General features: G+C 34.5%; 1 protein-coding gene across 2 annotated transcripts in view; it reads left to right on the plus strand.

The window, feature by feature from the left end:
- Positions 1 to 18,178, plus strand: part of LOC107521244 (SAP domain containing ribonucleoprotein) — a 37,386-nt gene that overhangs the window by 2,293 nt on the left and 16,915 nt on the right. For both annotated transcript variants that reach the window (XM_016165755.2, XM_016165754.2), the window contains exons 2-9: positions 6,391 to 6,490; positions 8,083 to 8,129; positions 8,352 to 8,419; positions 11,452 to 11,503; positions 12,350 to 12,423; positions 12,958 to 12,986; positions 15,173 to 15,198; positions 16,315 to 16,383. In XM_016165755.2, coding sequence (XP_016021241.1) covers positions 6,391 to 6,490; positions 8,083 to 8,129; positions 8,352 to 8,419; positions 11,452 to 11,503; positions 12,350 to 12,423; positions 12,958 to 12,986; positions 15,173 to 15,198; positions 16,315 to 16,383 — 465 coding nt within the window. The remainder of the gene's footprint in view (positions 1 to 6,390; positions 6,491 to 8,082; positions 8,130 to 8,351; positions 8,420 to 11,451; positions 11,504 to 12,349; positions 12,424 to 12,957; positions 12,987 to 15,172; positions 15,199 to 16,314; positions 16,384 to 18,178) is intronic.

Below are 18,178 nucleotides of genomic sequence, written 5' to 3' on the forward strand. Positions count from 1 at the left end.
CAAGCTGCAAAATAGGAAGGGAAAATATTATCAGAATTAATGTGTAAGTTCACATCAACTGCAAATTCCTCAAAATTTTGTAGAAATGCTGTCATTCTAACAGTTGTAAGGAGAGACTGAATTGAGGGTCAAAATGCTTTGAACTGTAATAGTAGTAGATTTCCATTCAATGGTGAGAAAAAGGACTACTGCAGAGGAGAGACGAAGGATGTACTAATGCCAGAGTGTTGAATAGTAGTGAGATGTATGTAATATAGAAGCATGAAGTACATATATGTTGGTTGAAGGTCATTTGTAAATGGAACTAGGTAAATGTGTGACTATAAAAGTAGATTGGAGTAACACTGAAAGGAGCCTTTTAAGTTGTGTAAGGCATTTGGTTTTTGTCATAAAGGCAGAGAGTGGGGAGCCTTTGGAAATTTGAAAGGAACTGGTGTTATCTGTGTCCATTCTTTTGGCAGTATGGAGAATGGGGTCTGGAGAGGGAGAGATTTCACCAGTTATATTTTTTATTATAGAAGTTATTCCCCTGCTTAAAACCTTTTAGCCTTAGACTACCTACCAATTTCTCCAGCTTAATTTCTTAACACTCTAACCACAGTGACTTTATTTCATTCCTCAAAATGAGTGTGTTCATTTATTGCTAACACTTACATAGCATTTACTGTGCGACAAGCACTGGTTGAAGCTATTTACATACATCAATCTCTTTAATTTTCACAATAACCTTGTGAAGTAAATGCCTCTATTCCCATTTTAAAATGAGAAAAAGGAAGCTCAGGGGGATTAACTGAGTAACTTGCCCTAGGTCCCACAGCTGATAAATGGTTGATCAAATATAGGCAGTTTATCCCCAAAATTCATGCTCTTAATCACTGTACACTACTACTTCTCCTTACCTTGGAATCCAGAACCTTTACATATGCTTTTGACTGCAGTGTTTCTGCCACCCCCCCATCCTCCACATCTTCATCTAATTAACTACAAGTTGCTCTTCTGTCATCAAACACCATCTACCCAAGGAACCCTTAAGGTAGGATGGGTTTTCCCTATCCACACACATGGTTAGACCACTTTTTAAATGCTTTCATAGGACGCTGTACTTTTTATCAGTTAAGTATTATGTATATGATCATTGATTGCCTTATTTTTCTACCATATTGTAAGCTTCATGTGGGTAAGAACTCTTGTTTTGCTATATCTAAAATAATGCTTGATATGTAGGGGATACTCAGTATAACTTTATCAAGTGAATAAACTTAAACCTGAAATAAGGGACTAGCTATTAGAAAGGGAATGAAATTGAAAAAAAAATTCGGATGTAGAATTGTTAAGTATTTACAGATCACTCAGGTGCAAGAGATATGAAAAATGACTCCGAGGTGTAAGTAGTGATACCTTTAGTCTAGGTTTGGAGAAAATGAAGCCATTTTTATGCAGGATAGAAGATAAGTTCGGTTTTGGCCTTGAGTGTCTTTGAAACATGCACTAAGAGATGTCGGTAGTTGGTTGGATATATGGGTCTCCTGCTCAAGAGTTGAGAGTTGATACAAGGGTTTGGAACTTTTTCAGAAAATATATATGGAGTACCTACTATATGTCAGCTACCATAGGTGCTGGAGATATAGCAATGACCAAAGCAGAATAAATTCTTGCTGTCACGGAGCTTATGTTTTACTGGGGGAAGGCACAATAAAGTAAAATTTATAGTGTTCTAATGGTTATAAGGTCTGTGGAGAAAAATAGGAAAGCAGGATAGGGAGTACAGTGAGAAGGGTATTGTAATTTAAAATAGGGTGATGAAGGAAGGCCTTTTTGAGAAGATGTTTAAACAAGAGACTTGAAGAAGGTGAAGGTGTAAGCCTTGTGTAGAGTGTTATAAAAGGACCTTGTAAGTGATCATTAGGACTCTGGCTTTTACCCTTAATGAGTTAGGAGACCAATAGAGGATTTTTGAATAGAGGAATGACATGTTCTGACCTAAATTTTCAAAAGATCACTTTGACTACCTTGTTGAGAGTAAACTATAATGAGGCACAAGGGGTGCAGAGGTTTTACTATATGTATTTAAAACCAGAAGAGATTAGATTCGGGATATATATTGAAGGTAGAGCCGACAGAATTTGTCAGTGATTTGATTCTGGGAAGTGAAAAAGTCTTTGATACAAGTGGAATGAAAAGGGCAAAGATGGAGTATTTATAGGGTTGAGTGGAAGAAGAGCTAGTAAGGAGGCTGAGAAAAAGGTAAGAAGAAAATGGAAAGAGGAAAAGAGGTAGAGCTAGAACGTGCACATGACAGCAGTGTCAGGACCTTGGTAGTTAAGATTGGGCTTAAATCAGAGAGACTTGAGCTGGCATATTAACTCCAGTATTTTTTAGCTGTATGATTTTTAAGCAAATTATTGAATCTCTTTAAGCCTCATTTTCTTAATTTATAAATTGGGATCATAATACCAACTACTTAGGTTTGTTGTAAGGATTAAATAAGGAAATCACATTCCAAATACTTAGCCCTTTGTCTGGCATATATTAGTACTTGAAAATAAATTTGAGTTTCTTTTGTATGAAATGGTATAAATGATAGGAAGTATCTCTGCCCTCAGAGAGTTTACAAACCATATCAAAAGACAACAGATGAAGAAGATTTGAATCAAAATTTAAACTTAGTAAACAGAAGAAATTACTGGGTAATAAATAGGTAATGTTAAATATATTATGTGGTCCATAAGTAGGATAATACCTACCTTACTGATAACTGAAAAATAAAATTTTTAGAAACGAATTTTCAAATAGGTAATTAATGTATAAGTTCACAATTCTAAAGGTACAAAAGGGTATATGGTAAAAAGTTTCCTTCCTACACTTGTCCTCAACAAACTTCTTCCCAGATTCAACCAGTGTTGTGTTAACTTACCTGTTTCTTGCCCAGGCATCTTGTGTATCTGTATCACATGGAGTGTGTGTGTGTGTGTGTGTGCGCGTGCGAGCGCGCGCGTGTGCATGTGCATGTGCACATTTTTTACAAGTTAGTATCCAGTATGTAATGTTCTATACCTTGGTTTTTTAAAATAGCCTTATTGAGATATTCACATACCATACAGTTCACTCAGTATTTCTTGTTTTTTAAAATATGTTCTTTTAAAATATTTTAAAGGCAAATGCATATGAAAATGGGTAAGATTTGGTATCATAAGTTAGTTATTATTTGAGACTTTAAAAGTTTTTTGTTCTACTGACATCATTGTACCAAAATGAAATATGCTAAAAGAAATGACTTTATTTTCAGCTATTTTGTGTTTTTACTCATTTATATCTCTTAAAATAATGTCCCAGTATATGAGCAGGACCCACAATATAATAACTAAAGTAATACAATATGTAAAAAGTATCTGTAACATTTTAATTTGACCAGAGAGGGGACGTAGAGGTGCTGAGAAGACTGCTGAATGAACAGAGACTTAGGGTTAGGAACTGGGAGCTGGTGGAGAGCTGAGATGTCAGTGACCAAAGGCAGTGAGTGGCAAGGTCAATGATCAGCAGTGATGGATGTTATCCATGTAAACAACCAGTTGTACCAAGTCTAGATCAGACCATATCACATCAGCATCCTGTGCAAAAACTATTACTGACTTTTTCTGTCAGCTGGAAGGTTTTGTAATCTTTTGCCTATAGGCATAATTTTGAGAAGGAAGAAAGGGGACAACTCTATTAGGCAGTTGAACTTCGAATTGCCTGAATATTTACCAGGAAAAAAAGAAAAAGAATTGAGGCTTCTGAGGAAGATTAGTAGTTATAGGAAATAAAGAAGTGATATTGCTTTGTAGAGAAACAAGCAACACCCTCTAAACACATGCACACACGCACACGCGCATATGCACACACGCACATTATATTTAAAATGTTAGGTGACCTCTTAAGTGCTGGGGTTACATAAGACTTATTTTCCTCTGTACTTTTTAGAATTTTCAAACTGTTCTGTAGTGAACATCATACTTTTATAACAAAATCTTTTAAAAGTGTTACTGAAATCAAAAGACTTGTTCTCCAGGAATTTGAAAGAAAATTTAAAAAGTATCAAAGTAGGGGAAAATCAAGATTCTTAAGAAACGGACCTTAGAGATCACTGAGAGTTTAATTCTAGATTAATGCTATTCAAGGTATGGCCCTCAGGCCAGTGCTTGTCCATGAACTGTTTGTTACTGGTTAGTAATGAGAGAAGCAAAAAAAAAAAAAAAAAAATTGACTAAGCTTTTAGAAATTTCTATAACAATTTGACATCACTGCTACTACATCTAAAGGTATGATTGTTTTTCTAGTAATTGGTTTTTTACTGTTTTTTACAAAAGTATCTGTCTACAACTTGTTTGGAATATTATAAAAAGTTGGCAGCCCTATCAGTCTACCTATTTAAAAATACACATTGATCTGTGAAATTCAGAAATCTAAGAACCATTAATTCTGTCTAATCTCATCTAATCATTCACCCAGTATCTAACATTTATAAAGTGCTTATTAGCTGCCAAGCACTATTCTAAATGCTTTACAAATATTTACTGGTTTAATCTTCATAACTACCCTTTGGTATAGGTACTACTGTATTATCCCCATTTTATTGGAAACTGAGGCACAGAGAGGTTAAGTTATTCACGAAAGTTTACACAGCTGGAATTTGAACTCAGGTAGTCTGACTTCAGAAGCCGTGTTAGGCCGTGTAGTCAATCCACACTTTTAATGGAATGTTACCTACTCTGTTTCTCAAGAGGGTACTATTGGCTTGTTGAGTAGGGCAGTTCACTTATCATGCCTGCCTGCCTGCTGGAATCAACTGAATGCTCCACCTGTCTAATTATTGTGGGGGGGAAAGGCTTTCCCTTTCCATTTCCCAATGCTCACTTGGTTGAAAACCTAGAGATGCACAACATATTCCCTGAATTGTAAAAGTTCTGTGGGAATCTGCCTTTTAACTTCTACTGGTTAGTCTTAGTCTTAGATCTGTACTTCAAAACAAGTAAAGTGTTTTTTCAGGCCAAACATCTATTTGTGCACTGATCTGCATATAGGATATCTGGAGCCTTCCTTTTTCCGCTTGTTCCCCTTGGATCAGCATTTTACTGTGCTGCCTAAAATAAGAATCTAAAGCCCAGTGAGACTGTTAGGTCATTTAATGTATTTTATTTTTCAGTTACCCATAACCTAGAATTACTTTGACAGCAGATCATACTGTTAACCCTCTGCACTTGTAATCATCTTAAACCCTGACGTCCATATTTCTTTGAGCTAGATCTTGCTCATCTAGTTTTTGAACAGTTTGTTTTGTAAGTGTAGTACTTTATGGATATATCTTATTCTTTTTAAATTGAATCTTCATTTTGGCTCATTGTTATCCTCAAAGAGCTTTCCCCTCCCCCAGCTTAGTTCTGTCAGTGATACATCAATTCTTTCTCCTATAGTCTGCAAAGTCGATAAGCATATGTGTTAATATCTTTAGTCAAGTTACTGATTTTAAAAATCTTCAGCAGAACTTGTGGCATGCCATTAGATATATTTTTTTTCCACTTTGACATAGATTCTTTAATTCATTGTTGACATTAAGCTGGCTAACACAGTTACCTAATTCTGTGGTGGTCAGACTTGTATGCATGTGTATGGTAGATTGCAGTAAAGGATCTGGGATAATAGTAAGAAGAATCTGCTTGTAGAAAATTAGATTTTCTACTTAAAGATTAATTATTTCCATACTAGTTGGTATAATAATTTTTCAGATGGAGAAAAAACCTCTCTCTCTCAGTAATAACTAAAGATTTGTAATCACTAATAGTTGCATCGATAAGATTTTTATTAAAGTAGGGTGTTTATTCTTCACCATCTGTTAGAAAAGTCCTCTTGCATTTTGCATATTATTAGAAGGAAGTGGACCATTTTTGTGGACCTAGAGGCTTGGTGGGATTAAGAGCAGTTTTTTTGGATTGAACTTTCTTTTTCTTATGAGAACTATAGTTGACCGTTGAACAACATGGGTTCGAACTATGTAGGTCCACTTATATATTGGATTTTTTTCAGTAAATACATACAATACTAAATGTATTTTCTCTTTATGATTTTCTTGATAACATTCTTTTCTCTAGCTTACTTTATCGTAAGAATACAGTATACAATAATAAAACATACAAAATTATGTTATTTGACTGTTTATGTTATCAGTAAGGCCTCTGGTCAACAGTAGGCTATTAGTAGTTAAGTTTTGGGGAGTCAAAGTTCATGGATTTTTGACTTAATGGGATGTTGGGACCCCTAACTCCAGCATTGTTTAAGGGTCAACTGTACCTCTTTTTGTTTTTTCACTACATTCATTCTGTTAAGTAAGGAAAAACTTTATTCTTTTTTTCTCAGCTTGCTGAACTAAAGCAGGAATGTCTTGCTCGTGGTTTGGAGACCAAGGGAATAAAACAAGATCTCATCAATAGGCTCCAGGCATATCTTGAAGAGCATGGTGAGTACTTTGTGGAAGCAAAGAGTGGTGTGATTGAGGGTATTAATTTTTTGACTCTACCATGTGGAAGATTTCTTCTTTTCCTTTAGGTTGTTGGTGATATAATTCTTAATTAACTATATCAAGAAAAACTCTTGGTCATCCAGAGTAGTGATTGCAGTGCAAAGAAACTGTTCCTTCCCTTAAGAAATTATAATTTTATTTCATTAAACCGAGAATTGGAAGATTTTAATTTAGTTTCTCTTATACCAGAAATTTACTAGGTAGCTTTGGACAGTCACTGTTTACGGGGCTTACATTTATATGTGTCTTTTCTGATATGAAATGAGACAAGTATCTCTACCCTTGAAATCTATAGGTAATCTCTGGTCTCTAGCTCAGACATTCTCTAATGCTGCCTTTTAAAAAACAAATAACAGCAACTTCATTTAAGGCATACTGTCATCCCAGATTGTACAAGTTCTTCTTTATTTTCATCCTAACTCCCTTAAGCAACTGTTCTTATGCGATTGATAGATTTTTTTGTCCTTGTAAAGTATGTAGTGTTGTTTGGTGTACAATATTTTCTGTAATTGGCAATGAACCCATAGCCTTGCTTTATATCTTACTTTTTTCTCTAAGTACACTGCTTTTTTTTTTTTTTTTTTAAGCTACATTGATGTGACTATGTGGTCATTTAGTCTATTGATTACAATTTCTGTATAGTAGTCTGTGAAGTATGGAACCCATCACATTTTAATTCACTCAATGAATGATACCTATATTGCTTCCAAACTGTGTCTTTCATATTCCCTTATATTCCTGTGTGAGAATCTTTCTTGGATATATACCCAGGAGTAGGTTGCTAATTAATATCTATTAATAAATGTATATTTAATATGCCTAAGCACTGCCAAATTGCTTTCCAGCATTGCTTTATAAATCTACTGTCATCATCAGTGCATGGGGAGGGTTGGGGGTACGTTCTTAAACCTCCACATACCTAAAGTTGGCACTGTCCTATAGTGGCCTGATTTTTGTTAATGTGTTGGTTGTTTTGATTTACATTCCTCTAATTATTAAAAAGTTTAAACATTTGTGTTCTTGGTTCTTTAGGTTTCCTCTTCGCTTGTTTTTCTTTTGTGGTTCGTTTCATTCACTTGTTAGTTTGCAGGCATTTCTTTTAACTGTTTCTTTATTGGTTTTAGACACAAATACCTTCTTTGTCATTTGTTTCTTTTTCCATGGTGTCTTTCCTTAGTTTTGAAAATCCGAAGTTTTTCTCATATTACTTTTGCTTCTGGGTTTTTTTTTTTTTTTTTAAATTCTTCCTCACCTCTAAATCTGAAAGATACTCTCCCATATTACTTTTTATTAATGTTATAGTTTGACCTCATCACATTTAAGTCCTGTAGTTCAGCTAGAGTTCAACTTTGTATTAATGTTTGGTAGAGAAAAGTTACTTTTTCCATGGCAAATTTTATGAGCATCATTTCTGCTTTCATTAATGAGTTTTATTTTGGGAAGATAAAAAAATTCTAATTTTAGCCAAAGTACAGTGATAAAGATGGCTTTTTAGCAGGGCTTGACCTGAATATTTTAATATTCTTTAGCTGAAGAGGAGGCAAATGAAGAAGATGTACTGGGAGATGAAACAGAGGTGAGTTGGAGAGAGTAAGGTTAGTTAATGGTCTGGCAGTGTGCTAATACCTTGGCCACATTGCTGAACATCAGTCACTAGAGGGCTAAATGCTAACTCGTTAGGGGAGCATAGAGGGGGAATGAAAGTTCTGAAAAACTAGTTTATTTTGGAGTTCTCATGTTCTGTTGATGAGTATTTTCTCTTGATTCATATTAACCATCTTGTTTCATTTGGTTTTAGGAAGAAGAACCAAAGCCTATAGAACTCCCTGTCAAAGAGGAAGAACCCCCTGAAAAAACTGTTGATGTGTAACTATCTCTTTTTTATAATCCGAATATAGAACAGACAGATCTGAGGTTTGGGGGGATTTAGTATTTCACTCGGTTTTACCTTTTATGTAAGTACATGGTTTCAGTGAAGCAAATAGTTTATCTATGGGTTATGTAATAGATAAATAGACCAGGAGACTTTAAGCCCGAAGTTTAGTTTTTTTAGTCTTTGTCGTATCATGAAATAGATGGTTTTATTTCTGTGTAGAGAATTATAGATTCTCTGCATCCGAGGAATTTTGTAAGGGAAGAGAGTGCTGAGCAAAGATTATGTCTCTCAGGTAACACTGTTCTCTGGATTTTACATTGGAAGAAGAGAGGACAAAATACTAGAGTGAAAAGTAGATTTTGATTTGTTTAAACTATCCCACAAGGTTATCATAAACATCTTTTTATTTGAGGCTCTTTCCATAAATGGCCATCTTATCTGCCAGCATGTTAAGAACAATTGAGTCCTTTTTAGCATTTTTGTTCCTCATAACTATATTAATGCATTTAATTATAAAAACCAATATATGGACTAGTACAAAGTCAAACAGTACATAGAGGAGTATGAAAACGGAAAATTACATACCTCTTGTTTTCACCCTATTTGATATCCTAGAGATTTTCAATATATTTTTTCGGAATATTTTATACGATATACATAGATACAGATACATGTATATACACAGTATGCATATCGTTGGTTTCTTTTTTTCACATCTGGAGATCTTTCTGTGTCAACATATAATATATAATAATATCCTTATTTAAATGTTAGTTATCTACTAGCTAAGGTTCTAAGTGTTATACATATCTGTTTATTTAGTCTGCATATCAACTCTACGAAATAGGAATAATTAGTAATAGGTCTCTTTTTAGTTTGTTATTATGGGAAATTACAAGTATATATAAAAGTTATGAGAATAGTATAATAGACCCTCATCTACCCCTTACTCAAATTTAGTAGTTATTAACTTCTAGCAGCTAATAGTACTTTATTCTATGGATGAACAGTAATTTCACTAGTCTCCTGTTGATGGAAATTTATTCATAGTAGCAAAAAATGCAGTGCTTGCTACTTGTCCTTAAATGCAACTATTTTTATATTTGTGAAAGTATGTTCATAGGATAAATTCTTGGTAATGAATTTGCTGTATCACAGGGCATGTGCATTTAATGTTTTATTAGATTTTGTTAAATATTACTGCTTTCTAAAGCCTTTTAATTATCTTCCATCATAAGAAATTTGTGTCTAGATAAAATTCCTCAAGAAAATGGTTTATGGAATATCTTTAAAATAGATGTTTTGGGGACTTTGGAGGCAAGAAGGAAGATTGGGTCAATACAATGATAATTGGCTTGTGTGGATTAAAAATAATGAACTTCAAAAATTTGTATACAAGTTTATTGTCCTTGGAATATATAAAATGTGTAATTCTCTCGTTTAGAGGGCTTCAATTTTATTAATTTTTAAACAGGGAAATTGAATGTGTGTTGGGGGGGATGATTTTGATTTTTAGAGGGATAGTAATGGTTAGACTAAATATACAGTACAGAAAGATTCTGGATCCCTGTAGTTTGGACAGGTTTCATATGTGAGAATGGTTAGAGAAATTTCTCAGTGAAGAGAAGAAACTTCCCATAAATGTGATATGTTTTTTATTGCTTGAGCTTAATTGTGCCCAAGGAAGTTGGAACAGAGCAGAAGGAAGCTTCCTTTCTGGGGTTCCTTTTCTGCTATAAGGTGTTCTGCAGTAATTATGCTTCAGGATGGGAATGTGAAGGAAGTCATTATTAGCCTGGGTTGGTGGAGAGGATGCTTTCTTAATGGCATTGGATTTCAAGTAAAACATTAAACTTTGTTGTCCCTTTCTGCTTGAACAAGACAGAAAGGGTTAGGGAAGGAAGAGTGACCAGGAAATGGGAAGAATTCAGAAATTTCTTTGAAAGTCAGAATATTCAGGGATAATTTAGGTCCTTTGAACATTCAAAAGGAGAACATTCAAAGCTCTAGCTTTGTCTTTGGCTTGAGGTTCACCAAAAATATAACTATTTCTAGTTTAAATCCCCCCCCCCCCCCCCCCGCCCAAGGCAGTTAAATATTGTAGGGCTTAGTTATGGTCAGCAGGGGGCACCATCGCTTATCTGTCAGTCTAGGGACCTCCAACAAAAGGATGGTGGAGAGAGTAAGTTCCTGTTCTAGAATTGCTTCCTCTGAAAATGCCATTAAACCACTACTACCATTCAGGGGATCAAATGGGAAAAGTGTCCGGGATGTTGGAACAAAAGCCGCCCATGTCTCCAAATGAGGGGCCTTAATGAGACTGGTTATGACCCACAGTTTTATGGGAGTTGTTTGGTGCAGGGTTAATGCCTTTCCATTTATCCTGGGTACTTCCGAACTTTGTCTCCCGCCCCTATGGTCCTCCCTCTTTTGTTTACTCTTAAACCTTTTGACTAGTAACTTACCATGTTTTCCTAATTCTGACTCCCCTTAACCTTTTTTCTTCCCAGTCCTTTTGGTATTTTTATTTGTCTCACTTTGTTCCAGCTGGAACTACAGTCCCCATGAGAGAAATAAGAGATTTGTAAAAGAAGGAAACCAGAGCTTGTAGAGCATTCATTCTTTTTTTTTTTTTTTTTTGTTACGAAAATTGAGATTTGGTATTTCAGCAAAGGTTAAAGCAATAGTCATTAGTCCAGAAATAAATACAAAGTTTTTAAAAATAAATCAAAGTTATTCTGGTATCCTTTGTTTCTGTTTAGCCCAATATATTTAATTAGACTTCTTTCCTTATAACTGTCTTCTACTTCAGAAAAGTAGTTGAGTCTGTTATTTGAACTTTTATTGATAGATGACAGTTCAAGGAACTGAAGTCCTGATGGGCTTTGTGGCTTTTTGGGCTAAGGGGTGGCAGAGAGAGATGGGACTGAGGACATGATTCAAGTGAATTCTTACATAATTCTAAGGTCTTGGTTTAGAGTATCAGTTTTCTAATTTTTAAAATCCCTTTTCTTTTTTCCAGGGCAGCAGAAAAGAAAGTGGTAAAAATTACATCTGAAATACCACAGACTGAGGTAGGTATTCTCCCTAGTAAAAGAGCAGTCTTTCTTTGTATTTTCTGTTTCTTACCCTTTATTCTGCTTGAATCATCACTTCAAAAAATGTACTCAGAAAATCAGTATTGACAGATTTTGGTATTGACATGTTTTTCCACCAGCTATACGTGGGAAAGTACTTAGGCTGGCATAGTAACTTTTGAGGCCCTAGTCTTTTTTTATATATAGAATGATGGTCTTAGTGGTAACTGTCTTTAAGATATTTACAAAGTAGGGCTAGAGTTTGAGAGGATTTTACCTTGAAAGATAAAAAGGAACAAGGGAAGTTGTCATTTTTAAGTTACAACTTGCTAGCTGGTGACATTGGAATGTCTCTGGATTCTATCTTAAGATCTCTGAAAGTAGGTTTTCAGTCGAGATCTGTGTTCTTTTTTGTACCTTTAAAGTAAAGGTGGCATAGGACAACATTGCCTCATTTCTAACTAAAAGAGTACCACTAGTGTTGGAATCAAGCTGTTCCTTTGATCCCTTTTCAAAGGTCAACCAAACACAGCTTTTGTCTTCTTGATGTCGTGCAGAATGCAGCTTTTATTTTATTCTTGCCTTTTTGTTTTTGAGAACATGGATGTAATAATAGTCTTTTGTATTTGCTTTTCGGAAAGGGATGTTGAGTTAAGTAAGCCCTACGATACATACAACCTGATATCTTCTAGGATCGTCAGTATTCTCAGTTTAGACCTTAAGAAATTACTCCTCATGTTCTGAAGACACACACACACACACACTTCTAAACAACTTTTCTCTTAGACTAAGGAAACCAGAAACTGAATTTTTTTCCCCCTTCTTTTGTCTGTTACCACTTAGAGAATGCAGAAGAGAGCTGAACGATTCAATGTACCTGTGAGCTTGGAGAGTAAGAAAGCTGCCCGGGCAGCTAGGTGAGTGTCCCAGCCTTTCGGACTTGAGATAGTTGTAGTATGATGGTGAGGGGCTGTGATTCTAGGTTTTAAATATAATTGTTAATTGTATACCTGAAATTTACTGGATTTCGTTAACCTATGTCACCATAATAAAAAAATATATATAAACAAACAAACAAATAAATAAAATTGTTGATTTTAAGTAGAATAGAGGCCTTGCTGGAAAAAAACACTTTTGGCTCTGTTCAGAACTTCTCTACTGATTTGAATGTGGTAGCTATAGACTGGGTTTTATAATCAAGCAGGGTTTTTGTAATAGGTAAAAGTCAGGAACTGACTGCTACTCCCAGTTTTAATAAGGCTTCTTTTTGGCTTATTCTCTAGACTCTTGGTGAGAAGAAGAGTAAATGAAACTTCTTTCATGGGGTTGTTAGAATTAGCTAATGATTGCAAGGCTTGAAATCACAAGCAGGAAGTGCCATATGTACACTTGACACGAAGACCAGGAGTGTGAACAGCTTTCTAAAATTTAGCTTGTTTTTCTTTTTACAGATTTGGGATTTCTTCAGTTCCATCAAAAGGTAAGAATACAGAGACTCTTCTGAGAAAGTTATCTTTGTATAGTCTTAATTTTCGGGCACAACAGATTTCATTTCTCTAAATTGAGGTAAACTTGTTAGCTCTAGAAGCCTTTAAGAAGTTAGAACATTTACCTCTTCGCTTTAGGTAACTCTATACTTAAATTAATTTTTCCTGGGCAATTAAGGAAAGTATTGAAGTTACTAGAAGAGGAAGAAGTGCCAATATTTTTTTCTTTTTCTTGGGCATCTTCAGAGAAGTTTCTAGTACCTTGATTACTTATTCTAGGGTCTCAAATCAGCATATAGTTACGTAAAGCTGTCTGGTGTTATACCGCCTAGTATAGTGGTAAAGGGAAACTCTTTTGTACCTCAAAAATCTTACTTCAAGAAAATTACAAGAAAGTAATATTGGATATGCTTAAAGACTTAGCCACAAGGATTATCACACATTATTTTTAGTTATCAGTAACTAGAAACAGTGTAATATATAATAGAGAATTCATTAAGAAAATGTGTACCATAGTTATAGTGGAAGATCATACAGATATTGAAAATGATATTGAAGAATATTTGTCAGAATGGTATTAAGTGAAAAAAGTTTTATAAAATGATCTTAGCAGTGTGTTCCCATTTTAGTAATAAAAGTGCACATATAGATAGGAAAATTATTAGAAGGTTATATAGTAAGTTGTTAATACTCATCTCTGGTTTGTAGAATTTTGACTTCTACAATGAATACGCATTTTAAGTCTCTGCTCTCAGAGACTTAAAATTTAAATAAAGTTTTCTAATCAATCCATTCTTCTTAGTGACCTTTTTAAAAGACCAACAAAATTCTGGCCACTGTTACTATGTGTTTTACAAATAAGATATTTTGTGGCTTTTAGTTGCATCAAGAGAGATATAATAGGATTGGTGAGGGTACAACAAAGTTATTAAAGACGTTAGATGGTGCTATTTGAAGAAAGAACAAAAGTTAATACTTAGTCTGAAAAGGAAACCTGATTAATAAAATAATGTATAGAGAACATTTGCAACATTATATATATAATTTTGACATCCTAAAACTAGATTTAAAAGGAATTACAGTTTTATGAGTGAGAACATAAAAACAGCTAACAGTTCCTAGCACATGAGTTGTGGTAAAAGTTGAATCTATACCTGAGTGTTTACAGTAGGGAGTTAGGGAACCAATGATAAGATTGGGATTGCTTAAAATAAAATTCTGAAAATTTTTAAGTTAATAGTTGTTGACAGGATTAGGTTTGAACAATGCTCCAATTTACAACTTGCTTGTTAGTGATAATTTCAGGGCAGAACGCTGTCTTTAAGAGGCTATAATTTTAACTCATTATGATAGTAGCTCTGCTCTTTTATCCAGATATTGATTTTCTCTTTTTAATAGCTTTGAGATATAATTTATGTACCATACAATTCATCCTTTTTAAATATATAATTTTGTCTTTTTAATATATTCACAGGGTTGTGCAGCCATCATCACAGTCTAATTTTAGGACATATTCATTACCCAAAAAAGAAACCATGTACTCATTAGCAGTGTTTCCCATTCCTCCACCCAAGCAACCACTAATTTTTTTTTTTCTCTCTATATAAATTTTCTTTGCCTTATAAATGGAATCTTAAAATTCTTGGTCTTTTGTGACCGGATTCTTTCACTTAGCATATGTATTCAGGGTTCATTCATGTTATAGCATGTATCAGTACTTCATTTTTTTTATTGTTGGATAATATTCCATTGCATTGATAGATATACCACATTTTATCTATCCATCAGTTGATAGACATCTGTGTTTTTCTCCCACGTTTTGGCTGCTAGGGCTAATGCTGCTGTGAACATTCATATACATAAGTTTTTGTATGGGTGTATGTTTTAATTTCTCTTGGGTGTATACCTAGGTATGGAATTGCTAAGTCATGGTATATTATACTGTACGTTTAACCTTTTGAAGAATGGCTGAACCGTTTTCCAAAGCAGGTGCACCATTTTATGTTCTCAATGAATAGATATGATCTCTAGATTCAATCTACCTTTTTTTGGTCATGCTAGGATAAAGGACATTTGTCCTGTATACTAATTCTGTGTGTTCTAATTTGAGTTGAAGACTGTCAGCTTCCTTTATGACTTTTAGATATATTTAATAAAACTGTTTTATTTGCTTTTTTAGGCCTGTCATCTGATACCAAGCCTATGGTAAGAAATCTTTTTTTTAATACCTCGAGAGCCAAAGCTTAGCTTTGTACAGTTAGTTTTAAAGTTAGAGACTCCTCCTCCTCCTCAGATTAGAAGAATCTGAGATCATATGAGCTTGGTGGCTGTTTGCAGTACAGTGTTTTATGTCCTGAATAAAAAAGAATTGTTCGAGGTACTGAGAGGTCAGGAAAATTACCAAAGTCATTATAGACATCTTCCTCCCCTTCTCTTGAAAAAATAAATAGACCGTGTTACCTAGAGGACAAAACATGTAACTTTTATTTTATGGTATTAGAGTTTTAGGCCTTGTCCAACAGTGGTTTTGGATAATTTCTAATTTTTAATTACTACAAGAGAATCTGTGGCAGCAACTTAAAAATTTTTTTTTTTAACACTATCTAGTAAATAAAAAGTTAGAGAATAAAGAGTGGTAGGATAAGATGCTTTGGGGCCATTGTGACTAGTAGGCATATTTAGAAAATGGAAACAAATGCTGTGGTGAAATATGTTCAGGTTTTTGAAAATATGCTCTTGGGGTTACAGTTCATTATTATTATTGGCAGTAATAATAATGAACGTCCTAAATATACTTATGGTAGTAAGTCTTGGTATATCAAGTTTTCCAAGAAAAGGAAGGAAGAAAATTGAGTTGGGTGCTAGTGATAGATTTGTCTTCTGAAGAAAGGAGAGCTACAGCCATAGTTTCTCTTTGCTCGAAGATACAGTTAAGAACTACTTGGTACAGGAACCATGTACAGGAATTAATGATTTAGGATTGCGAGTGCTGGACTTGTTTAGAGGTGATGATTTAGACATTTGTTTGCTTTCTCAAGCAGTGTTTGTCCTACTTTGATCTTAAACCCTCCTTAGCCTCTTGCCACCTTTGATGAATGAAGAAGGCAGGGCTGAATCTTTTACTACATTCTAAGAAAGGCCTTTTTAATAATTAGTGGCATGGATGGGTGCTGCTTAGTTTCCTAATTTTGCATATAGGGTGTCTTTGATGTGGGCTTATTTGAACTCTTAGTTTTGGACCATAGTTTCTGCCTTCTATATTTTCTGTTTTGGTTTTTTAAAATACAAGGTTGTTTTGTTTTGTTTTTCCTGTTATTGTAGGTTAACCTGGATAAACTAAAGGAAAGAGCTCAAAGATTTGGTTTGAATGTCTCTTCAATCTCCAGGAAGGTAAAGTACTGTTTTTGTAACACTAGGGCAATTTGGGAGCTGCATAGGCTGGAAATGACTGGGATTTTTTTTGCAGTGTTAAAGCAGCTTGGGATCTACACAGGCTGAGAATATAGCACTTTATTTCACACAATGCTTTGAGTATTACCCCCTCTCATTGGTTCTCGATTACATTATGGGAATTGTTTTACAAAGCTAATTGTTTTTTTCCACGTTCCCCTCCCCCCACCCCATAGCTTCTATCCAGGCTGTTAGAGCATGTTCTCTATTCCTCTTGGTTGAGATGTTGAATTCAGTGTTGTTATAACTTGTTACATCTGCTTTAATTTCCGATATAGGTATAATGGATATTAAATAATCAGGAGAAAACAGTTTGTTCTTTAGGTCAAAGGTACTTAGAAATAAAATTTGGACTTTCTGTGGAAGAAAAATTAAGTTATATTTTTATTTCTGCTTCTCTGCTGACACTATTTAGTTTATTAAGTAAGATGACTTTGTTGACACCATGATGTGCGGGGTAATTAGTTCTACAGTGCATTGTTGTGTTCGGAGTTTTGCTAGATACTTTGGAGAAAATGCTAAAGATTCTGTTTGTTTGTCTTAATCTTTGTTCTGTGAGAGTGAGAGCATGTTTCTTGGTTTTGAAGTGGTGGCAGAGTAAGGGAAGAGTATTTCAAACCAGAAAAACCATCATTTAAAAAACTCATTTTCCACTTGTTTATGGAAATATTTAGCTCCCCGAAAGTCCATTGGAAAAAATTGACCTGGCGGTGGTTATAGATTTCAGGAACAAAACTAAACATGAGAAAGTGAACACTTGTAGTGCCCCTGTGGGAGTTATAACCTTGCATACAACTGTGCTTCATTTTCCCCTCCTTTAGGTTACTTTTTTTTTTTTAGGTTACATTTTTGATGTTTACCAGAAATGAAACATCAGGTCTGTGTGCCCAGCTTGATGCTGAGACCATAGGTGCTCAGTAGGAATATTTGCTGGTTTATGTAAATTTTTAAAAATTAGGAGTTGAGAGGTAGGCAGAATATGTGATTCTTAAACCACATGCAGCTAAATTGTGAAGAATTTTTATAAGCCCAAAGTCATTGTGTTTTGCTGGACGGCCAATGGAAAAGGTGCCTTGAATCTATCTGTAGCCCTGGTTCTCATCTATCTCTTTTTGTATATGAGGGTTAGGTGTCTGAGAATCTCAGCAATAACTTTAATCCTCTGGGGAATTGTATGTGTTTGTGTATTCCATCAAAATTAACAAAATTAAACATCATATCTCCTACTACTTAACTTGTATGGATACATTCCTGAGAGGCATTTGTCCTAAGAGGAATTTGTTCACTTGAGGTATTTTGATAGCATTCATTGCAAGGATGGATATAAGCCTTTCTCTTCCCTTTCCTAGAATCTTTCTTCATATTTGACCTGTTTTATTTTTTAGTCCATAGGAGACTGAGTAAAACATGAAGAGATACCTTAGTTAATTTTGTGACTTTGAACAAAGTATTGAACTTTTTTGGTCTTCATCTATAAAAATAGGAGGAATACCTAACACCATGTTTGTGTAGAGTAAATGTATATTTGAATTACCTTAATATAGCGACACTTTGACCCACAGTAAATATTAGTTTTCTTTCTTTCTTAGTTCAGTTCTGTTAGCCAGCTGGCTCTATGACTTTGAGTCAGTTAACTTGTATAACTTGATCATTGATAAGATTTCAGTTCTCATTTTAAATCTCTGAAGGGTTGTAATCAGATAATGGTAATTGGCAAAACTCTGCCTATATGAGC

The sequence above is a fragment of the Rousettus aegyptiacus genome, unplaced genomic scaffold (assembly GCF_014176215.1).
Source record: "Rousettus aegyptiacus isolate mRouAeg1 unplaced genomic scaffold, mRouAeg1.p scaffold_m13_p_2, whole genome shotgun sequence".
NCBI classification, from domain to species: Eukaryota; Metazoa; Chordata; class Mammalia; order Chiroptera; family Pteropodidae; genus Rousettus; species Rousettus aegyptiacus.